The sequence below is a fragment of the Nannospalax galili genome, unplaced genomic scaffold (genome assembly GCF_000622305.1).
Source record: "Nannospalax galili isolate Female #2095 unplaced genomic scaffold, S.galili_v1.0 scaffold800, whole genome shotgun sequence".
NCBI classification, from domain to species: Eukaryota; Metazoa; Chordata; class Mammalia; order Rodentia; family Spalacidae; genus Nannospalax; species Nannospalax galili.
The window spans coordinates 203,384-228,695 of NW_008347125.1; the positions used below are offsets into that span (position 1 = coordinate 203,384).

Below are 25,312 nucleotides of genomic sequence, written 5' to 3' on the forward strand. Positions count from 1 at the left end.
AACCAAAAAACTGAAATTGACCTTTTAAACTGTTATAAAAGAACTATCAATTAAGAAAACTACATGAAATCCTTAGGTGAGGCACAAACATACACTGCACATTATAGCAACACACATTCTATAATTATACATTTTAGTCCACTTAAAAGTCAATAGAAAAAACAAGGAACAAAAATAAAAATGAAACAAAACACTTTGAATCATTAAAAAACCAGATCAAGAGAAAAGGGCATATATCAAATTGATTATCTAATGGCATTGATAGTATTATTTCATACTGTTAATTTTACATGTTAATAAATAATTACATGAATTTATTTTTTCACTTAAAAAAATTTTATTTATTTTTTATTTTATGTGTACGTGTGTATTGCCTGCATGTAGGTAGGTGTACCCACGTCGTGCAATGCCCGTGGAGGTCCAAAGAGGCTGCCGGATCCCCTGGGACTGCAGTTATGACAGTTGTTAGCTGCCATGTGGGTGCTGGGATTCAAACCCAGGTCTTCTGTAAGAACAACCAGTGTTCTTAACCGCTGAGCCATCTCTCCAGCCCCTGTTGTTTTGTTTTATGAGATAAGGTTTCAGCCTTGAAATCCTCATCTCAATGCATCTCGAGAGTTCTGGGGCTGCAGGTACAAGCCACTACACCTGGCTTTAAAGATCAATTAATTGGTTAAATGTACATATTCTATACATAAATATAGAAATATAAAAATATTACATCATGTAAAATCTATAGTTCTTAATACCCATATTTCCTTTGGATGGATTTCCACAGGTGGAAATATGTGACTGAAGATGACCTTGGACTTCTTCTATTCTTACCTCTACCTCACAAGTGCCGAATAGGTTATTTTTAACATCTCATCTCTTTGAAACTGCTTTATTAAAACTAAGTAACTGCTCATCACTCAACCATTCACTACATATTTATCAAAGTAAAACTGTAAATATATAAGTACCTAAAGGAACTCTAATACAATGGGTTTTATACATGTGGGGCTTCATTTTAAGATTCTGTGAAGAGGGACAAACTACTTGCTCAAAAACTTTTAACATCAGGATAGGAACAGTGTAACTCAAGACAAAACATAGGCAAGTGTTAAGTGCAATTAAACAGGTGACTAATTTTGTTTTGGCAAGTGAGGAGAATAGGGAAGGTTGAAGATTTGGGTCAGCTAGGAACTATACTAAAAGAGGGCATCATAAGTGAAATCTACTGAATGAGAACTGAGGAACAAGAAAGAGACACTGTGCTGGGAAGGAAGGAAAGAAGCCAAATGAGGCTGCAATATATTATAAGCCCAAAAAACAAGTGCAAACAACTGGAATGGCAAATACTACCAGAAGTTGTGCAAACAATAAGACTGTGGAAAGGAGTGTGTGTGTACAATTGAACATAGTATGAGAGATACTAGGTAGGGATGAGTTGCAGGTAGAAAGCTAAATTATTTTTAATTCTGTTCTTTCTCCTCTGGGTATTTACCCACATAAAAGCATAACACAGTAGTACTTTTAGAAAACGGCAAGTTTGTCATATTCGCTAAAATGTTTTCTTCATTAAAATTGAGGGGAAAAAAAACCCTTTAGAAATGAACAACCTTGGAAGTATAGACAGAAATTTTTGGAATTATGAATCAACAGAAGAGCTACTTTACAAACCTCTGAAAATTCCCATTGTAATAAAAAATTTTACAACCAGGAAATTGTTGACAACTATGCCCAAGTACATCAAGTAAACTCTGATAGCATATTAAAAAACAAAAACAAACAAACAAACAAAAAACAATTTTTTAACAAGTCATTGGTTTGGAATGTCCAGTCTTCATTTCATCAATAAGTAACACTTAATTCTATAATCCTTTGGTAATTTAACACAATAGAGAAAGAATTATGATCTAAGTTAATGGCCATGGACATAGTATCAATTGTGAATTTATACCTACTGTTCTCCAATTGTCATATAGTATGCTAAAGTCTTGAAATTTTATTAGATATTATAACCAGCTAGTGGTGATTAACAGGAATTTTCAAATATATAATAAATTCTTATACACATGAGTATTAAGACTTTTACAATTCTTATTAGTCCTACTAGCAGTTTTTCTGATATAGTTAATTTTACCATTAAGATCAGCAGAGATTTTCATTCCATATATTATTCCTGATACTTAAAAAACAACCAAGAAAGTTTATAGCAATTCTGAAATGCAAAATTTGTCTCATTAGCTATATTTCTTAGTTTCTGAATAGTACCTCAACCTACATAACTAAACACTATACAATATTATTTTCTTTTAGATGAAATTTATATTCATGACTTCAACACAATGTAATGTATCTGAAATAAAGTTTTAAAATTAGAAAGTCAACAATTCAGATAAACCAGTAATAAAAAATAGGAAATCAGAAGAAAGTTGTCAAAATTCAACAACTATTCACTCTTTATTTTCTTTCCCTTCCTTTTCAAGTTTCCTTCCTTAAAGAGGCAAATTATTTTCCTCAGTTATAAGCATTTTCATGACTCATAACCCTATCAAATTCTGCTTTGTTACACAATTCACAAAAAATAAGTACCCCAAATGAGAGGCATTAACACAATGTTCTAAAGTTATAAGTACTTATTATAATTGAATAAATTGGCTACACATTTAAGACTATGTCATTTATAAGACTGTTAGGGGCCCACATCCTCCCGTAATACAGTGAGAAAGAGACTACATATTAACATTCACAGGGGATAAAAATCACTGACATACAGTAGAATCAAACTCTACTTGGATGACACTTTATTAATGTTGTAAGGGTGTTTTGTTGTTTGTGTTTAAAGAGTCACCAGTCTGAAGTTTGGTACAATATAAGGATTTTGGTTTTTTTTAAATTCACAAATAGGCTTCCTGATATGTCCTACTTGTTTTGTACTTCAATTCTTATCAATTTTCCGTTTTTATTGAGTGAGTACAGAAGCAAAAATGCCAAAATTCAATCCCAGTGTTCTGAAATTAAGGTGGGGGAAAAAAAACCCGAAGTGAAAATAAAACATGGACCCACTACTGAAAAACCTAGATTCCCAGCCTACTGTAAGACTGATTCCTTCAGCCATTTGTGTTGTATCAACTAATCTTTACTTTGACCTGTATCCATCTGAGATTGAACCAGTATTTCTAAAGACAAACATGGGTCAAGAGTCCAAAAATAGTTCTCAAGTTGGGTAATGGCAAAAATTTCTGGCACACTCATACTCGCCTTAAGCAAATCATATTTGATACCTGCTCATAACAATATAAACCCACCTGCCATGATGTCATCCAGCGTGTCATTGAGGGTCTGAGCAGGGCTGGCTACCATTAACCCTTGTTGTGTTTCTGTGAGAATTCCTTGCCCCAGCCCTGCCAACTGTGCTTGGCCCAGTACTGGCTGTCCAACTATCACTCCTTGTAGTTCTGTAAGATTTGCGATGGACCCTGGAGGCAAAGGACCTGCTGCCAGAGGCAAAGCTTGAGGCATCGCCAGAGGCTGGATTGGTGCAAAACCCATCTGAGCAGCAGTCTGCTGGGGCTCATCTTTAAGCAAAACAGGATCCACTTGTTGTAACCGTGCATAGTCTCCCTCGGAAAGCTGCTCTCCAACCCCAACAGGAGTAAGTAGTCCCAGGTGTTGGCAAGACTGTTGTTGTTGCTGTTGAAGTTGAATTCTTTGAGCTTTAACCTCTAGGTACTGCTTTTTCAGCTGCTGCTGAGTTTTCAGTTGTAACTCTCGTTCTACTTTCTGTAGTTCCTCCAGAATCTTTTGCTTCTTCTGAATTTGTTCCTCCCTCGTTTTGTTCAGCTCCTCAATCTTCTCCTTGGTAAGTTGGTCAGCATGAGCCAGTTCCAAGGACTGCAGCTGTGCATTCTTTTCTATGGCTTCTTTTATCCTCTGTTCCAGTTCTGTTAACTTTCCCTGAGCCTCTTCTACAATGCTCTCTGGAGACTGATTGGTGATGTAACCCTGTACATCCTGGCTGTTTGCTGGCAAATGGCTGCTGGACTTTTGTTTAGAAGCAGCTGTGTGAAAAAGAAACCCCCTCAGAAGTGCACATGAATGGCATCCTCATTACAGAGTTACTGTTGGGAGGTTTAGTGCCAACAGTTATGCACCAAGTTATCATATCCATTGAAGGTGAAAATGTACTTTTAAGGAGTTAAACACAAGTCCACCTTCTCTATCATAAATAGAAAATGTATGTATTTTATGTGCTAGAGTTATCTCTGAAAATAAATTTCTGGATTTAAAAAATTCTACAGAGCTAAAAATCAGACATCAGAGGGATGCAAGTTTGTGACATCTAAGTGGTGCAATTAAAGTAAAATCTAAAGCTATGTGTAGCTATTTCATATGGTCATAATGTAAAAACTAATCATAAGAGCAGAAAAATAATGCTAAATTATTAAGGTGTAGAGAAAACTTAGATGTCTAAGTCAAGCTTTTTCCACATTTAATGTCTTTGCCTTTTAAACACACACACATACACGCAAAGAGTGCCCAAACTACTGAGAAGTACCAAGAAATTAAAATACAACTAAATGATATGTCTTTGCTGGGGACTACCATCTTCAAGACTGATAAAAGAAGGAGATATAAATTCACATATTCACACAGCTACCTGCCCAGGAGAGATTTGGGATTTAGTTTTCCTAGAAGAAAAGATGTCGGACTACGCCATCCTCTGAATCTTCTGACAGCCAGATAAACAGACTGCTCTGGCTAACAGGTTTAGCAACCAACTGAAAAAGGTGCTAAGGCTCTAAGAGGGTAGCAATAACTGAAAAGAGCTGGTAGAAATACTTAGTTCTTACTGGTAAAAGAACATCAGCAGTCAAAACCAAAATATAAAAATCATATTGATTCTTCACGTGGAACTTTTCAAAAGAAAAACTGATTCACACTGGTAGATGTCATATTTGGGGACATAACTTAAGAACATATTGGTATGACATGTACAAGTCAAAAATGGACCTTGGAATTCTAGAGAAATCAACAAGTGTATCTGAAGTAACTTTGAATTATTGGTTGAGAAAAGGTGTACCAGATATAAAATCTATGTTAAACCAGCTACTTTAAATTTTAGGATTGAACTTCTTTATCTTTATGCTCACATCACTACAAAGGTGTAGGTAAATAAAAATTAACAAAATTGTGACCCAACTGTATCCAGCTTAACATGAAGAAAAATGCCTACTTATCATGGATAATCAGAATTCCATTAAAAAAGAGCATATGACTCTCTTCTAAATTTTTCCTACTTGTAGCAGGTATTAGTGGAAATAACTATCTTCCCAGCACCTTGCTTTTCTTATTCTCTTAAAAAAAAAAAAAAGTAAATGACAACTCAGTGAAATTCACTGTTGGGGAAAAAATTATTTTAAAGGGCTAGTTTTTGCATTCTTATTTTCACCTGGACATATAAGAAACAGTCTTTAGAAGAATAACTGACCTTTACTCCTAATGGGAAGAGCAGTGGCAACATTGGCCGGTGGCTTGTCAGGCTCTTGGGGTGGAACAACCATGGGCAGTGCTTGAACTGGTACACGAGGTGCCTAAGCAATGGATGATAAGTAATCATTTCTGATTTTGCTATCTAATCCATTATCATGGTAATGACTGAGAAACATATAAAACCCTTAAATAATCCCACTTCAGACTATGACATAAAGTATATTGAATCAAATTACTTTAACTCTTAAGATTTTTAATGGCTTTGATTCAAGTTGTTATTGACTCAAATTAAAAAAAAAACATAATCCTACCAATCTACAATATAATTATACCATATGTTCATTACCCTATCACACTTATACAAAGAATTTTATTATAACAAAGATAATCTAGTATAAATGAAAACTATAACCAAAATGAAATTACAGAGAAAATAAAATACTTTACTTCTGAATCTTACCCTATTTAAATCGTGAGATGGGGGAGTTAGCTGAGTGACATCTGGTGGAGGGGCTGAAAGTAAGTTATTAGGATAGTCTAAAAGATAGCAAACAACACTTGTATGGCCACCTTTTGCTGCTTCTATCAACATGGTTGAGCCATCCTAAAAGAATACAGAGGGGAAAAAATACATCAGAACACAGAATCACTTAGATAAAGTTAAAACGTCTCAGATATATTAAAGTTAGGGCTATAATAAAGAACACTTTCTTGTATTACAAAGAGAAAACTAATAGTTATTACAAATAGAATTTTACATTCAGTTATTTTATGGTACTCAACATGAAATCACAATGCTGCCAGAAACACTTGCATTACATACTTTTAAACGGTGAGTAGGGTCTGCCCCATGAGCCAAAAGCAGTTCCACCACTGCCAGATGACCTCCTGCACAAGCCAGGGACAGTACAGTATGGTCATTATTAGCTGTGGTTCTATTCACATTTGCTCCTAAAACAGACGGGGGGGAGGGAAATCACATTATTAGAGTGTTTTCTCACAATTATGGCAAATTTTAAATAATTATTATGTTGGAGAGAGTGCACGTGTGCCACTGTGCACAAGTGATGGTCAGAGGATAACTTATAAGAGGCTAATTCTCTCTTATCAGCATGTAGGTTCTGAGGACTGAATTTAAGTGTTCTGAAGAGCACCAAAAACTCTTAACTGCTGAGCCTTGTCTCTAGCCCCTTCTGATTTTTTTGAACCTTTAAAAGCTTGTAAATGTGGCCAGGCATGGTGGTGTATGCCTTTAACCCCAGCACCCAGGAAGCCTAGGAAAAGTGGATCTCTGTAAAATCAAGGCAATCTCACACAGTCTTCATGGCGAGTTTCAGGCTGGCTGTGACTATAGGGAAAACCTGTCTCAAAAAGATAAAAAACAAACAGACAAAAAAGCTATAAATATGATTTCTTCTGTATTTTTTTTTTAAGTCTTTTTGAGACAGGGTCTCCTTGTAGCCCCAGCTGGCCTTGAACTCACAAAGATCCACCTGCCTCTGCCTCCCAAGTGCTGGGACTGAAGACATGTGCCCAACAACTTTTGTTATTTTTTTCATATCGAACAAAATAGAATACTTTTTCAGATTGCATATGGCCCTTCAGAAGTAAAATTCTTTCTTTCTCTCGTTGCAAATAGTAGTATCTTAGGACAGGAGAGATGGCTCCACAGTTAAGAGTACATACTGTTCAGAAGACCTGATTGATTCCAAGCACCACAAGCAGCTCACAACCACTTCTTAACTCCAGCTCCATGAGGTCCAACGCCTCTGGCCTCTGTGGGCACCTGCACTCATATGCACATACTCATAAATAGGTACACACATATACAAATTTAAAATAATAAAAATAAAACTTAATGAATGTAAGCAGCATCTTTATTTTGCTATACTTAAGATTAAAATGAATTTTTGAAAAACTATCTTAGCTAGAGTTTATGCAGAAAACACAGATGAAATAGTTTAGGAAATATAATGCTTATTTGGTCAATAAAGTCTAGTATTCAAAGAACAACTGCCCACCATGAATGAAAAAATCTTTAGGCATTCTGTCACATTTATCAGACTTTAATTCTGAACATATTTTGCATTTTATTTAAAATCACCTTGCTATATTTTAAAATATTTTATTTATTATTTTTATTTTATGTGTATGAGTGTATTTGCTGGAATGTATGTAAGTGCATCTATGTGGTGCAAAGCCCAGAGGTCAGAAGAGGGCATCAAATTCCCTGGAACTGAAGTTATGGGCAGCTGTTAAGTCACCATGTGAGTACTGGGAATCGAACCCAGGTGCTCTGTAAGAGCAGACAGTGCTCTTAACTACTGAGTCAACTCTCTAGTCCCACCTTGCTATATTCTAAAAAGAGAAAAAAAAAATTTTTTTTTTGGTCATTTTGAGACAGGGTCTCCTGTAGCCCCAAGCTGTCCTGAAACTATAGACCAGGGTGGGCTTGAACTCACAAAGATCCGCCTGCCTCTGCCTCCTGAGTGCTGAGATTAAAGGTTATGCACCACCACACCCATGAAGGGGAATTACCTGCCATAAGTTTTGCAGTAGCAGAAACATAAAAATCCATGTTTCAAGCTAACACTGTATTATATAAAAACAGGATTTAAACATTCAATGTTTGACGCAAGAATTTTTCTTTATAAAAGTATTTCTCAACAAGAGTGCTGATGGTATAACAATGCTTTATAGTTTGGAGCTATTGAGTATTTTAAGATATTTGTTAGCTTGCAAATTTTAATAATAACCCTTCTTCATGTTATACAATATCTTCAGAATGTACTTTAACCCTCAAATCTTGACATGCCTTAGGGACAGACAGTTCAGGAAAAGCAAGAGTCCTCTACATGAACTTACCTTTACTAATTAAGAACTGAACTGTACAAACATGACCAGCTCTAGCAGCTTTCATTAGAGGAGTTCTTCCACCTTCTGACTCATGTTCCTGTTTTAAAGCAAAACAAAACCCATTATTTATCTAATTGCTAGAACAATTAGTCTTTTCAGGAAAAAAAAACACAAAAGAAAAGGAAGTAGACTTACTTCTGAACAAAAACATATTAAATATCGTGCTGTTAGCAAATTAAGAAAGAAATAAACATAGCCTTTGGAGGGGAGAAGGGTTAATGTAAATTGAACCCAGGGTCTTAAATATACTAAGAAAGTATGCACCATTGAGCTAAACTTGCAGATTCAAGAAAAATACTTTCAATTTAAAAAAATTCCCATAATTAGAAATATGTTTCACTGTAATGTAAAAATTGGTAGGAATATGTTTCACTGTAATAGTAAAACTTGGAGTAGTGGGACTTAGTGGCCTGTGCCTACTGTCCTAGCTACTCAGGAGGCTAAAGCTCAATGCACTAAAATTTTGACTTCAAATAGAGAAAGTTAGTAATGACACTAACATCTAAATCCATTTGGTAATTTTTCCTTATCGACAAAAATTATCGTACGATTTAATGTATATCTAGGTGATCTTTTCTTTTCTTCTTTGAGACAGGGTCTCCGTGTAGCCCCAGCTGTCCTAGAACTCACTTGGTAGATGAGGCTGGTCTCAGACTCACAGATTTGCTTGCCACTGCCTCCCAAGTGCTGGGGTTAAAGGCATCCTCCACCACACCCAGTGATCTTATGGCAGGTAATTCCCCTACATGAGTGTGGTGGCGCACACCTTTAGTATCAGCACTCGGGAGGCAGAGGCAGGCGGATCTCTGTGAGTTCAAGGCCACCCTGGTCTACATAGTTCCAGGACGGCTGGGGCTACAGGAGACCCTGTCTCAAAATGACCAAAAAAAAAAAAAATTTTTTTTTTCTCTTTTTAGAATATAGCAAGGTGGGACTGGAGAGTTGACTTAGTAGTTAAGAGCACTGTCTGCTCTTACAGAGCACATGGGTTCGATTCCCAGTACCCACATGGTGACTAACAGCTGCCCATAACTTCAGTTCCAGGGAATTTGACGCCCTCTTCTGACCTCTGGGCTTTGCACCACATAGGTGCACTTACATACATTCAGGCAATACACTCATACACATAAAATAAAAATGAAAATAATAAATATGTAAAAACAAAACAAAAAAAAAAACGTTGAGGTGGCTGAAAATGACCTTAAACTCTCGATTCTCCAACACACACACACACACACACACACACACCCAAGACCCAGACCCAGACCCAGACATTTTTCTTTCTTTTTGGTCCTTTTTGAGATAGGGTCTCCCTGTAGCCCCAGCTGGCCTGGAATTCACTGTATAGACCAGGCTGGCCTTGAACTCACAGAGATCCGCCTGCCTCTGCTGGGAATAAAGGCATGCACCACCACACCAGACCTAGTTGTTTTTCTTCCTAAAACAGGGACTTGCTACTAGCCCAGAATGTCTTCAAACTTAAGGCAATTCTGTTTTAGCTTCCCAAGGTGGCACTATGCCAAGAAAGTCTTTTTTTTTTTTTGGTCTTTTTGAGACAGGGTCTCCCTGGACCCCCAGTGGTCCTGGAACTCACTATGTAGACCAGGCCGGCCTTGAACTCACAGAGATCCACCTGCCTCTGCCTCCCAAGTGCTGGGATTAAAGGCTTGTGCCACCATACCCGGCGATCTTTATTATTTTTATTTTTTTATGCGTATGAGTGTATTGCCTACATGTATGTGAGAGCACCCGTGTCATGCAATGCCATGGAGATCAGAAGAGAGCTTCAGAGTCCCCTGAAACTGGAGTTAAGGACAGTTCGTAGCCACCATGTGAGTACTGAGAATCCAACCCAGGTCCTCTGCAAGAACAATCAGTGCTCTTAACCGCTAAGCCATCTCTCCAGCCCTGATCTTTTCTTTTTTTAAAGCAGTTTTGCTATAAAGCCCAAGGCTTGCCTGGAACTCATTATCCTCCTGCCTCAGTCTTCTGAATGTTAGGTTTAAAAATCTATCATGACTTCTCCACAAACACAGGTCATTTTTTAAGAGAGGGTCTCATGTATTCCCAGGCTGGTCTCCGACTCACAATCTAGCTGAGGCTGTCTTTGAACTCCTGGTCTTCCTCCCCACCCAGTGATGAGATGACAGGAGTGAGTTACAGGCCTGGCTCTAGTATCCGTGGATATCTTACTCCTATTCTCTGCAGATTGGACTGCAGGACTAGCTCTTCTCACTCTACATACATGCTTCATCCTTTCTCAGCTCTCAGATTGTGTTCCTCCTCCTACTTTTTCAATTAAATTCCTTTGGCACAACACTGCCATGTCTAGCTACCCAAACTTCACTCAGCCTAAAAAAAACATCTCAGATCATGATTTACTTCTTTGACCTTCTTTGCTCTCTGAACTTTCCCTGTAACATTTTAAAATCGGCCATAAATGTAATTACCCTCTTGTACAGTAAACAGTAAATCATCTACAGGGCAAAAGTGTTTTAACACTTTTATTATTTAATACTGGTCGAATACAGTAAGCAAGGCACTGTCCATGTCACAAAAAAAGCCTATAAGCCACATCTGCCTCTTTATATCACATCGGAAAACATCTAGAAAACAGTAAATACCAAAAGAAAAAATAATTTGTAGTATCATCTCTAACACAAAACTTCTCTTTGTAGGAAGATGATGTTATTGAATCAGGTAATACTATATTAAAAAACTGTGAAGACTAAATAATGTAGGAAAAAAATCCCTTCTGACTATATCAGCTAATAATGGCAAAACATATATATGCCAAAGTTGGTGATGTATCCCTCCCCCAAAATCTCCACTGAGTTTTTAATTAATTTTTTGTCTTTCTTTTCTTCGTTGAAACAGGGCCTCACTATGTACTCCAGGGTGACCTTGAACTCATTAAATAACCTGAGACTGGCCTTAAACTCAAAGGTTTTCCTGCTTCAGCCTCCCACACACTGGGATTACATATATGAGGTACAATGCCTAGCTCCTGTCTTTATTTACATGTAAAAAATTTTAAAGTGACACAGCTTACCAGATCTGCTCCTGCCTGAAGTAAGACATCTGCTACATCAGTATGACCATTTTCACAGGCATATGTTAGTGCTGTATCTCCTGTTGCTGTTGTTGCATGAACATTAGCTCCTGTGGCAATTAAAAATATGTTAGAACCATTAATAAAATGAACATAAGCTATTTCTTAGAGATAACCTCTTTTTCCTCTATCTGTATCTTCAAAGAGCCATTTACAGCATCTTTAAAGGAAAACAAAAAGAAAAGGCTTGAGAGAGATGGTTCAGCAGGTAAAGGCACTTGCCACAAACCTGAACACTTAATTTCAGTACCAGAACAACATGGTGCAAGGAGAGAACTGAGTCCTACAAGTTGTCCACTGACCTCTACATGTACTCAATAAGTAAACAGAAAATAAAATTTTTAAAAGAAAAAGAAAAATACTTGAAATTAAAGATGTTGATACCTCCTCTGATAGGAAAATTATTCAATACTCACCAAGTATATACTATGTTTTTTTAAATTGTTTTTACATATTTATTATTTTTATTTTATGTGTATAAGTGTATTGCCTGCATGTATGGGAATGCACCCATGTCAGGCAATGTCGCAACATCAGAAGACTTCGGAGTCCCCTGGAACTGGAGCTAAGCATGGTTCGTAGCCGCCATGTGGGTGCTGGGAGTTGAACCTGGGTCCTTTGCAAGAGTGGTCAGTGCCCTTAACCCCTGAGCCATCTCTTTAGTCCCTATCCTATGTTTTTTAACACAAATTTAGTGTCCCATAACAAATAAATAATTTTTATTATCATATTTAAAACATGCAAAATACTCCCAAATGCAAAACGATGCATACCCGCAGCTAGTAAGTATTTAACTAACTCCAAGTGACCCTCTTGAGCAGCTTCCATTAGAGGAGTAGAACACCCTAGTTCTATATCAGCTCCAGCCTTAATGAGAAAGTCTGCCACTTCCAGAAAGCCTCCACAGCAAGCTAGAGTCAAGGCAGTTTCTTGAGTTTCTTCTGTCTGTGCATTGATATTTGCTCCTAAAATAGAGATTCTAATTAAAGAAAGTTCATGAATTGACTCAGATATGAACAAAACATGATTGTCTTCTAATAAACTATATCTAAAATGAGTATGTGCATCAATAAAGTATCTCTTCCTTACTTTGGCAGTCAAAAATAAACTATAAAACTACATACAAGTCCATAGTTGATGTAAGCAGGTGAAATATTTGTTCAGAAAGAAGGTAAAAGTCACGATTCAGAAAATTACCCGTTTCTTCATATAAAGATTAAAAATGAATGGTAACGAAACAGATGATAGTAGCAAGATTTAATAAGCTCTTAATATTCCCCAGGCCACATAGAAGTTGAGAGATGGTTTCTGTGTATTTCTTTAAATAATTTGAATTTAGGGAAGGGGCAGTGCTAGAGACTAAAATCAGAGCTTACTACATGTTAGGCAAGCGTTTTAACCACTAAGGCACAGCACCAGTCTGATTAAAAAAAATTTGTGTGTTATACAGTGCTTGGTGACAACCAAACCCAATTTCTTAGGAACAGTAAGTACTCTACCACTGAGCTGTATGTATCCCTAGCCCTTGTGCAAACAATATTCTGAGCTCCATTTTACATACAGCTAAACAAAATGGAAGTTAATTAACTTGCCCAAGGTGACAAGATTTAGTATCATTGATATTATGATCACCATAGCTAACACTATGCACACACACACACGATTCCAACAACTTCAGATCAGAAAGAACACTGATACCAGGAGTTCAAAACCTGTCAAAGTTATAAAATGCGGTACAGTTGTGATTCAAACTTAAGGTAAAAGCAAAATACTAAAAGAAAAATAAAATCGGGCTACAAAGACAACAATGGGAGGTTACATCTAAATTTAAGATTGTCTGCCTTTTTCTTCTTTCTTTTGGGTGGGCTGCTTTAATTTTCTTTGGATAGCTGTCTCTACATGTAGCCAGGTTAGCCTAGAATGATCCTCCTACCTCAGCTTCCAAAGCACTGGAATTACAAGTGTGAATGTCCCTGTAACAAGCCTGATGTGTATTCTTTCATCAAAGTAACCTTCACAGCAGTATTTCCTACATTCTATCAAACACTAGCTCTATCACATACTAATTAATAAGTATTCTGCCTCTGAAGAATTCCCTCAATATATTAGGTTGGAGAAACGATCTCATATATCCCCTTAACATACATCCACATCAACCTTTACTTTGTTTTTCAGTTTTGCAACACATGACTTCCAAAGTTCTACAGTAAACAAAAAAATTCACTTTCATTTTGTTTTACACAGTATGAAAGCCACTTTAAATATTTCATAAGTTTGGGCAACAACATCTTGATGTAAATCTACTAAGAAGATGAAATACCGAAACTCGAATTTTACTGAACTGTATTATATGTACTTATTTATGGTCTAATATTTTGGCAAATATGCTTACCTTGGCCTAGAAGTAATGCTACCATTTCTTCATGCCCTTCTCGAGCTGCTTCCATCAAAGGCGTATAGCCTTCATCATTGACCTCTTCCAGGCTAGCCCCTCTTTCAATAAGTAAAGCTGCAAGTTCCACATGCCCACCGCAGGCAGCCAAAGTCAGTGGTGATTCAAATGAATCAGCTGGCATGTTCACTTGCGCACCACTGTCAAGTAGTAACCTAGCAACTTCAACATGGCCATCCTATACACAAGCAATCACAAAAATTAAATCAGCACCCTTAAAAAGAAAACTTATAATGTTAAAAAACATCTTGATTACTACACAATGCACTTTACTGATCCTTATTCAAACACGAATAAATCTGCACCTAATAGTTTAGTGAACCCGTATTTATTAAGTGTTGCCTATATTCCATTAATATAGAAGTAGAAAACAGAATTTGAGAATTTAAGAAAATAGGAAAACGGTCCTTTTAATCAAGAGGCTTTTTCACTGTCAAGAAAGAAAACAGTAGATGAACTAAGAGACTACTGTAAGGCCATGGATAGTATGAAGAATTGATGGTATACATTTACATGATAAATGACATTTAAAGAAGCAGTCAATTTTTCATAAGATTTTAAGACTAAGCAAACTTTTGAATAGGCAGAAATGAAAACAAGTGCTTGAAATAGTCTTTGTTCTTCATTTAAATTCAAGTGAAAAGTATAAAAAAAATAAGTTGTCGTTTATCTTCCATAACTTGACACTGTTCACAGCTTACCTAGTAACTGGAAACCAATAATTTCTTTTCTTTTGTTGTGTGTTCTTTTTATTTTATGTGTATGATTATACTGTCTGCGTGTGTGTAAGTGCACACCTGTCATGCAATGCTTGTGGAGGTCAAAACAGAGCACTGGAACTCCTGGAACTGGAGTTATAAATGGTTGTTAGCCACCATGTGGGTACTGGGAATTGAACCCAGGTCCTCTGAAAGAGCAGTCAGTGCTCCCACCTGCTGAGCCATCACTCCATTCCCAGGAATTTTGTTCAAAGAATATTTTCTTTTTAAAATCCTCTATATATGGCCTCATACGTATTTCATTTCTTTTCAGTATAAAAAATTAATTTTTATTTTATGGATGAGTGTTTCCCTATGTATATAAAAGTTAATCTGTGTGTGAAATGCTCATGGAGGCCAGAAGAGGGTGTTGGGTTCCCCTGGAATGCAGTTACAGAATGTTGTTGGGAACTGAATCTAGGTCCTCTGCCAAAACAGCCAGTGCTCTTAACTGCTGAGCCATCTGTACAGCCCATATTTCATCTTCTTTTAAACATATTATGCCCATTTTGACCCCTGAACTTAACAGATCAGACAACTCTTCTGCCTTATAATAACCATGGTCACTTTGGCATTTCTGCAGTTGAGAAATTATTGCATTTAAGTCAAATCTTACACTTCCATTAAAATCCAATTTAAGAACTTTAAGTTTTAGGAATTTTAGGAAAACTTCCAATGACTGGTCTTTACTAAATCTTTTATTTTTCTGATACTTTTTTTTGGGGGGGGGGAGAACACAGAGTATTGATATATATAGCCCAGGCTGGCTATATATCATTATATAGCCAAGGATAGCCTTGAACTCTCAATCCTTCTGCATCAGCTTCCTGGGTACTGGGCATGAGTCACCTTGTATTTACTTATAACACTTCTAGTATATATCAAATAGCTCAGAGAATGTTCCTCCTCAATTTGTTTCCATGGTAAAGGGCATCAATAGTGACTGAATTTTCTTTTCTTTTCTTTTTTTTTTTTTTTGGTCTTTTTGAGAGAGGGTCTCCCTACAGCATTAGCTGACCTGGAACTCACTATGTAGACCAGGTTGGCCTCAATCTCACAGAGATCTGCCTGCCTCGGCGCCACCACGCTCGGCTAAAAATAAATCTTTTAGCTGAGATTCTGTTCCACATAAAATTATGACAAATAGAATCTTTGCCTCCAAGTAAAAGGCACTTATTTATACTAGCTCTACTTTCCCTAATGTGAAAATATACTTCATGTATGCATTTCATTCATCTTACCATGCAAGCCTCCATTAGAGCAGTATGCATTTCATCTGTTTTATGCTCTTGATCAGCGCCTGCTTCCAAAAGAAATCTCACCATCTCTAGATGTCCTAAATCAAAAGTGTGTTGATTACTTATTTTATTTTCAAAAACCTTTTCTTTTCTTTTTTTTTTTTTTTTTTTTTTTTTTTTTTTTTCTGTTGGAGACTGGGTCTCCCTGTAGCCCCAGCTGGCCTGGAACTCACTATATAGACCAGGCTGGCCTCAAACCCAGAGATTCACCTGCCTCTGCCTCCCAAATGCTGGGATTAAAGGCGTGTGCCACCATGTCTAGCTCAAAAACCATCTTTTAATCAAAGTGACTTAGTTATATTTACCCTAAATATCAAATTATAGGAATGATGCTAAAGTCAACTATAAGCCACCACCATCAACTTTCAAATACATATTACTTAACTGATCCAAGTGCCCCAAAAGACAGCTTCTGTAAGAATTCTTGTTGCAGGTGAACAATTTTCCAACATCTTGAATAACCTATCAGTAACTTTTTATGAGTTCATACATGCCATACTTATTTATGCTATGAAACAAATAAATTACCTTTCATGAACTAGTCTGGGCTAATTATTATTCAAGCCACTTCCTTCTATAAGGGCATGCATTGCTTTAAAGATTTATTATTATTTCTACTTATGTGTGTATATATGAGTGGGTATGTGCATGTGCCCACAGAGGCGAGAGGTATCAGATCCCTCTGCAGTTAGTTTACAAATACTTGTAAGCGCCCAATGTGGATGCTGGGACCCCAACTTGGATCCTCTGCAATAGCAAGTGCTTTTAAATCACTGAACATCTCTCCAGCCCCAAGGCTATGTGTTTTAAATACCAATAATTAATCCATAATTTTTTTTTGGTAAGTGAATCTCATTTTTTAAAATATTTTTTATTTATTATTTTTATTTTATGTATATGAGTATATTGCCTGCATGCACGTCAGGGCATCCGTATCATGCAACACCACACAGGTCAGAAGAGGGCGTCGGATACCCCTGGAACTGGAGTTAAGGATGGTTCATAGCTGCCATGTGGGTGCTGGGAATCAAACCCAGGTCCTCTGCAAGAGCAGTCAGTGTTCTTAACTGCTGGGCCATCTCTCCAGCCCTAACCCTTATATAAGCTTTTAAAAGAGAAATTTGCTTATAAATTCTAAATGGAATGTATGAGCTATAATGAATTTATAATCAACTGTAATTAGAGGAGAAGGAAAAATACAATGGAGTAGATACACATTTAAAATGAGAACTAGTAAGTGCAGCAGCTATTCCATCTTGGTTTGGCTAACTACCCATCTCCCTTTCCCTTCTGTTCTCTCATCCCAATATCTACATCAGTGCTCAATTTGAGTTCTATACCTTTTTGATTTTGTCAGTCTAACTCCTAGGAAACTTCATAGGAAGAAAAGGTAGTAAAGTTCACTGATCCCTCTAAGTATCAGAGATATACTCCATCAGCTTAGTTCTCTAACTAGTTTCTAAGTAAAGTCTGCAGGCCCAACCATAGATTCACTTCTAGAATGCAGAGTAAGACAACAAAGAAAAGGCAATAGGCAACAGTAGTTGTATGCAGTACCACTGCAGAACTTTTTAAATGGAAATCACCTCAAAACCTAAAACATAATCTTGAGCTGTTGAATAAAATGGAATAAAACAATATAATATTAAGGACAAGACTAGGATGAGGAAATTGAAGACTAGAGTGCAAAATTTAAAAAGGCACTCACTCATTCACAAACTTATACAAGTGAAGGGTCAACAATGAGGGTGAGTGCCTCCTTAAATTTTGTACCTTCATCTGCAAAAGCTTTTTCTTAGTACCTCAGATTAATAATGAATGATAGTTTAAGAATTAAATGTGGCACAGATATGAATGGTATCAAATATTAAATACAGATACAAATTGCATGGCATCTTTTTTTTAAAGTTGTTTAAAGTAATAAATTTCACTTTACAGTGACACATCTGTCACATCTGTGGAGTATAAAAAATATGACTCTGTGGCTCTTTGAGAAATTACAAGCATGTATTACTTGAAGATAAGGCGTGTCTGGCCCAAATATGAATCTATTCTATATTACTAGTATTTTCAGATTGGTAAATATTTAAAATATCATGCACCCTCTTGCACAAGGCAAAATGTTTACAATAACTTTTACTGTATGTGTATGAGTGTCTTGCCTCCATGAATCTAAGTACAGGTGCATACAAGGCCGATGGAGGTCAGAAGAGGGCACAGGATCCTCTGGACCCTTGTTAGCTGCTGGGAAGTGAACCCAGGTCCTCTACAAGAGCAGCCAGTGTGTTTAACTGCAGAGCCATCTCTCCAGAGCCTTTAATTTAAAATAATAATAACAATAATAATAATAATAACAATCCTGATAAAGTAACTGATTGTCAGTTTTCACTGACAATATTCGAAACTGTATTTTCAAAGTTTACATATTAAACAAGCTTTAAAATACTTTAAACACTTAACATTTAATGATATGTACTATTATGTCTTATTCTAATTTGAAAATTGACTTTAAAAATAATTGTAAAATCATGTAATTAAAAACTGTTTCAAAAAAGATTTATACTTACCTTTGTAACAAGCTAATGTAAGGGCACTCTCTTTAAATTCATTGGAATGCGTATTAATGCCAGCTCCATTTTCTAGCAGCAATCTGGCTACTTCCACATGTCCAGCACTCCCAGCTTCCATAAGAGGAGTATGACCATTTTCATTATGGTCCTCAATACTAGCACCGGATTCCAAGAGCACCTTTACAACATCTACATAGCCTCCAGCACAAGCATAGGTAAGTGCTGTATTGCCTGTTTTAATAGGGGAAAACAAAAGGATGTTAACATAAAACACTTAGAGAAAACGATTCATCTAGGCCAGGGTCAGTGAGGTGCTTGAGCAGTAAGGGTGCTAGCAGCCAGACTTGATGGCTTGAGCTTGCTCTCTAGAACCCAAATGCTGAGAGGAAAGAACTGACTCCAGCAAGCTGTCCAACTGCCACAAGAACACTGTGGCACACATATATACACTAACACACACAAATAAATGTAATGAAAGTTTTTTGGGTCTCCCTGCAGAGATACACCTGCCTCTGCCTCCTGAGTGCTGAGACTAAAGCTATGTGCCACCATGCCCGTAGCAAAAGTATTAAAATATTTTATTTATTGTATATGAGTGTACTATCTGTATGTAAGTGCACCTGTGCCATACAATGCCATACAATGCCCAGAAGAGGGCATTGGGCCCCCTAGAACTGGAGTTAAGGACAGCTGTTAGCTGCTAACTGCCATGTAGGTGCTGGGAATCAAACTCAGATCCTCTGGAAGAGCAGACAGTGCGCTTAATCACTGAGCCATCTCTCTAGCCTCTAATAATAAGAAACATCTAATCTGTATTAAGACATCTGAAAAGGAAAATTACATGTATATGCATAATAAAAATTAAATCACAGACACATAAAATTCATTTCTTAATTGTACTTTTCTCTTTCTGAAATCAGCTTACCTCTCTCCCTGTCCATTTAAATCCAGTTTCAAACTGGGCCTGGTGTAAGGATTATAAGACCAACCACTTAAGGCTGAAGAAAAAGGATCACAAGTTCAAGGGCAACCTGGGATACAGAGTGAATCTAAGGAAAGCCTAGACAACTTAATATGAACCTAACCTAAAATTAAAAGCAAGAAAGAGACTGGGAAGGTAGCCCAATAGCAAAATGCTTGCCTAGCATGTGGGAAATTCTGGATTCAATTCCTCATACTGCCAAAACAATGGGGAAAAAAAATCCAAATATATGTAGTAAAATCAGACACACTTTTCAAGACTGTAAAATTGCAAAAGAACTGAGCAAATAATTTTCCTGAAACTAACTTTTCCTTTCAAATGAGAAAAAAGCCATGTTTAACCAGGAGTGGTAGAATAGACCTTTAATTCCAGCATTCGAAAGGCAAAGGCAGGAAGATCTCTGAGTTTGAGGACAGTCAGGGCTACACAGTGAGACTCTGTCTCAAAAGAAAAATTTATGTATAACTTTAATCAGAAAAATGTTTCAGAAGCAGTATTTTGATTAAATTTAAGTATGTAATCAAAACCCACCATAACCTATATATCAATCCCTTTAATCATGCATTTTTCATTCTATCTTCTAGTATCAGCTAACTAATCAAAGTTAAAATGATCTTACAAAGATTCTTTTTATTTGCATTGTTTTTAGAACTGACTACACAGCCCAGGCTCTCCTTAACTCACAGCAATCATTCTACCTCAGTCTCCCACCAGGATTATTTCCTGTCAATAAAAAGAAAAACCTACTTTCTTCCTTTTTTGATCTTTCTGAGACAGGTTCTCTCTGTAGTTCCAGCTGACCTGGAACTTGCTATATAGACCAGGCCAGCCATGGATTCACAGAGCTCTGCCTGCCTTTGCCTCCTAAGTGCTGGGATTAAAGGTGTGTGCCACCATACCCAGCTAGGATAAACCAACTTTCCAAATCAAAAATTTTTTGTAGAATTTAAATTTTATTTAAAACATAAGAAATTTGTTTATTTGAAGGAAATTGACAAAATACATTTTCATATAATTTTAGAACTTTATGCAAATCTATTTACACCCAAATTTAACATCCCCCAACAAACAACAACAAAGAAAGAATTAGTTTACTTAAGGCTAAAATTATGCTCTATTGGGTGCAATTATAAAACAATAATCTTTTTCAAGGGTAACAATTTATCTGCAGTCAGGAAGCGTGGTCTAGCCCTTGTTCACTATCTTATTCTCTCTGTATCTCCTGACTCTCCTCAGTATCAAGAAATCAGGGTTTGAGAGATATAAACCCATACTTCTCCACTTATTCAAGAGTAGTACGTCCCACGGAATATTCCATCTAATTTAAAAAGAACCCAGAGGTTGTCATAAACAAAATGGGAGAAATTTCTTTCAACACACATTCTATGTACATGAAAACCTCAGTGAGACTTATGCAAATGCATAGTACTTCTAAGAAATCAAAGTAAGTGAAAGGTTCAAAACTGAATGCTTTCATATGAAAGTCATTAAAAGGGATTCTACTGTTTAGCAAAATTGAAAAACTATGCATTACCTGTTGAAGACTGTGCATTGACATCAGCTTTATGAGCTAGCAGCAACTTCACAATTTTGACATGACCTCCATTAGCAGCAGCCATTAAAGGTGTGATGTCACCTTTGATTCCCCTATCTTCCACATTTGCATGCATTGCCAACAAAACCTTAGGAAAGGAAAAAGAAAATTAAAGAATATTAAGAAAATAATTTCATCAATTTTTCAATATATTTATGAGTTACTAAGTACACAAAATTTCTCTGACAAAAGTAATGAAATTAACTTAATGGATGAAAAGGTTTATTATTTTCTAAATAAGTATGACAGATTGTTTTAAGTGTTTGCTTTGACAATACAAACCTGTGCAAGCTCATAGTATCCAGCAGAACAAGCTAAACAAAGGAGGCTCTCCCCTTCTTCAGTATGCTCATTTACGCTTCGACCTTCAATGAGTAATTTCCGCACAGCATTTACATCTCCTTCTGAACAGGCTTCTGCCAAACTGCGGCTATGAGGGGAAGAAGATTGTTGCCTCAGGATAGGATAGAATATAAAACTGCACCATACATGTATTGGTTTTTTTAAAATATCAATCTGAATTTTTAAAAATGATCGATATTCTAAAATATTTTCAGTATTTACTGTAAACAGAGAAATCACTTAATATAAAATTTCACACACGAGACTGCAATAAGACATCTTTTATTCAAACACTAGATATTCTCTTATAAATGAAATTTAGTCTAAAATTAAAGATTATTATTCTTTCTATTTAAAATTTTGGCATCATTCTCTTGAAACGTAAAGCCATTGCTCTTTCAGTTACTAAAGACACCCATGGATAATCTTTCCCTATCTCTGCTATTACTACCAATCAGACTCAAGACCATCATCTTTACCCCAAACTATGGCAAAGCTTCCAAATCAAGACCCTTTTAACTTTTGTTCTCCTTTAGGCTCTTTTCCACAAGGCAATTGAAGAGATCATGTTTGAGGAAAAGTAGAACATGTCACTCTGCTGTTCAAATCATCCAATCTCACAATGAAAGTCAAAATCCTTATAGGTCTCTCAGTGACAGGATCCCACAGGTCCCTACCTCCTTTTTGCTTCTCTGGTTGCAACTCCCCCTTATTCTTTCCACTTTGGCTACGGCAGTGACCATCTTACTATTCTTATTATAAATAAGCTCCAACCTAGAGACACTGCATTTCTTGTGCTTCTGTCAAGACAGTTCATGACCCAGACCTAATTAAGAATACAAGCCAGGTTTGGTGATATACACCTTTAATCCCAGCCCTCAGTAGGCAAAGGGCAGGTGGATCTCTGTGAGTTCATGAACAGCCTGGTCTACATAGCAAGTTCAAGCCAGGCAGGGCTACAGAGTGAGAACCCATCTCGAAACAACATCAATCACAAATCTTTAAAAATCCACTAAACCAAAAAGCCACAAGACCTGTAAATGCTACACTAGCACTTCCCTCTGTGTGTGTGTGTGGGGGGCAAGTTTTCACTATACAATAGGCCAAGCTAACCTTGAACTTGCTGTAGTCTTCATGCATCTGCCTCCAAGTGCTGGGATTAGATGTATGCATGGCCATGCTTAGTGGGGGGGGCAAGTTTTCACTATACAATAGGCCAAGCTATGCATCTGCCTCCAAGTGCTGGGATTAGATGTATGCATGGCCATGCTTAGTTACTCAGGTCAACTTTTTTTTTTATCTGCACTTCTTAACAGTGTTGTACTTTGTATTTCATCTACTTGTTAACTGTATTTATCTTTAAACCAAATTAAAACTCTCAAGCAGTGTTCAGCAAAATTGCCTCCTCATTTCACAGACATTGACAATCCTACACTCAGTACTCTCAACCTCTTTTAAGCAAGTTTAGGATAAATCTTTCCCATTAATACATTTTCTTTTTAAAAATATCCCTCTCACTTTCACTTCTTTATCTCTTACATCTTTGTACATTTATACTCCTCTCCCATTTGGACTTTTCATTCAATTCCTTTGTATCTATGTTAGCTTTAAAATGACCTTGTAATAAGGAATTACTCTAGCAACATTTGAACTTCCAAACTTTGAATAAAAAACATACTATATCTTGCACATAACAGGGCATTTAACTAATATTAAATCAGAAAAATAGGGGCTGTAGAGATGGCTTGGCAGTTAAGAACATTGGCTGTTCTTGTGGAAGACCCAGGTTCGAATCCCAGCACCCACACGGCAGCTAACAACTGTCTGAAACTCCAGTTCCAGGGGATCCTACAGCCTCTTCTGTACTCTGCGGACATTATACAACATGGGTACACTTACCTACATGGAGGCAATACACACATACACATAAAATAAATAAATAAATAAACAAAATATATATTAAATCAGACAAATAGCACTCAATGCATTTAACTGTATACACCCTAAGCTCTGTTGGAAAAACAGCAGTGCCATAGTATTAATGCAATTTCACAAAATGTAAAATAACCCGAGGTTTTATTCTTCAATTGTTTCAGTTTTCTCTCATAGTCTCAGCTGGAACCACACTGAAAAAAGCCAGAGACTGTGAATAATATTTTAGGTTGATAAAACTGATATTAACTAAGGAATAGAACCTAAGGTTAAGTGAAGATAGAATGTCAACCTAGGAGAAGAGAAACTGCAACATTGCTAATTTTATAAATCCTTTCCTTGATGCACTTAAGCTGCTTACTTGCACACAGTTATGTATGTGTGTTTGTTCACAAGCATACCATAGTGTGCATGTGGAGGTCGAGTTAAGAGTTGGTTCTCTCCATTCATCAAGTGGGTCTCGGGGATCAACTCATGTCAGCCTGGGCAGCAGGGCCACCACCTGCTAAGACATCTTTCCAGTCCACAGGTCTTCTTTTACAAGACTGTTCATAAACCCATATATACTCGTACGTAGATACAAATAAGTACATACAAACACATGACATTTAGGTAAATAATGTACTGTGTGACAGTGGTCCCAAAAGATTATAACCTAGTGACTGCATATCTGTTGCAGTCTGGCACTACATTATGATACTCAGGTAAAGCAAAATCATCTAAGGATGCAATTTTTTTTTGTCTCAAAACTATCCTGAGGGCTGGAAAGATGGCTCAGCGGTTAAAGAGTGCTGGCTGCTCTTGCAGAGGACCCAGGTTTGATTCCCAGCACCCACATGGCAGGTAACAACCATTTATAACTCGAATTCCAGGGGATCCAACACCTTCTTCTGACCTCCACTGGCATTGTACGATGTGGGTGAATATACATATATGCAGGCAATACACTTATGCATGAAAAATAAAAATTTAAAAACAATATTGATTGCTAAGGGAGGCAGGACAATAGAATATTTCTACTTTCTCAACAGTTGAAATAAATAATATAGCTTTAATTTTTTTTCTTTGACTGTGCGTGTTCGTGTGTATGCACCATGGGGCCAGTGTATGTCAGACGTCAACCTCAGGTGTCACTCTTCACATTCAACTTTGTTGAAACAAGGTCTCTCGTTTATGGCTATGCACTAGGCTAGCTGGCCTTTCACACCTGAGAAGTCTCCTCAACCTCTACCTTGTACATCAGGCTAGAGTTGTGTTCTAGGTAGGGATCCAAACTCATCTCCTCACACTTATGGGGCAAGAACTTTATCCACTACACCATCTGTCAAGACCCCAATATAGCTTTATTTTTAATTAGAAAGAGGAAAAAAAAGCAACTGAGGACTGAAAAACATAGCATAGTAAGGATTATTTTTCAGATGCTTCCTGCTAACTTTTCACTATACATCCGTAATTATTTATGTATGAAATGTGATTTTCATTATATAATTCTAGAAAACCTTAAAATACTATCTGTAAAATATATACTGAATTTCATTAACAGTAGAAACATACAAACAAGGAACTATTGGAGACAAAAAAAATAGAAAGTCCCTTGGATGGACATTCACATGGAAATGAGATTTATGATTTTTCTTTAAACTTCAGAAAACAAATATCATCTGTCCTTTACAATGGTCAAAGCAATATACATGAACTGGGAAATGATACAACTAATAAGAGACATTTATTTCTTTGTCACTAATACATTAAGACAACACAAATAAAGGTCTAATCTGATTTTTTTTTTTTTTTTTTTTTTTTTTTTTTTGAAAAAAGGGCCCTTTTTTTTTTTTTCTTTTTTTTTTTTTTTTTTTTGTGTGGGTTGTTGGGTGGTGT

At 36.6% G+C, this 25,312-nt stretch overlaps 1 protein-coding gene across 6 annotated transcripts in view; it reads right to left on the minus strand.

Moving 5' to 3' along the window:
- Positions 1-25,312, minus strand: part of Ankrd17 (ankyrin repeat domain 17) — a 172,434-nt gene that overhangs the window by 59,504 nt on the left and 87,618 nt on the right. For 4 of the 6 annotated variants that reach the window (XM_017800734.2, XM_017800735.2, XM_017800733.2 and 1 more), the window contains exons 4-15: positions 21,443-21,590; positions 21,101-21,248; positions 18,582-18,815; positions 15,958-16,052; positions 13,899-14,136; positions 12,280-12,471; positions 11,447-11,556; positions 8,344-8,431; positions 6,302-6,429; positions 5,939-6,082; positions 5,477-5,579; positions 3,294-4,046 (exon numbers count right to left, since the gene is read on the minus strand). In XM_017800734.2, coding sequence (XP_017656223.1) covers positions 3,294-4,046; positions 5,477-5,579; positions 5,939-6,082; positions 6,302-6,429; positions 8,344-8,431; positions 11,447-11,556; positions 12,280-12,471; positions 13,899-14,136; positions 15,958-16,052; positions 18,582-18,815; positions 21,101-21,248; positions 21,443-21,590 — 2,381 coding nt within the window. The remainder of the gene's footprint in view (positions 1-3,293; positions 4,047-5,476; positions 5,580-5,938; positions 6,083-6,301; positions 6,430-8,343; positions 8,432-11,446; positions 11,557-12,279; positions 12,472-13,898; positions 14,137-15,957; positions 16,053-18,581; positions 18,816-21,100; positions 21,249-21,442; positions 21,591-25,312) is intronic. The other 2 variants (XM_029568537.1, XM_017800736.2) reach the window with 1 other exon arrangement.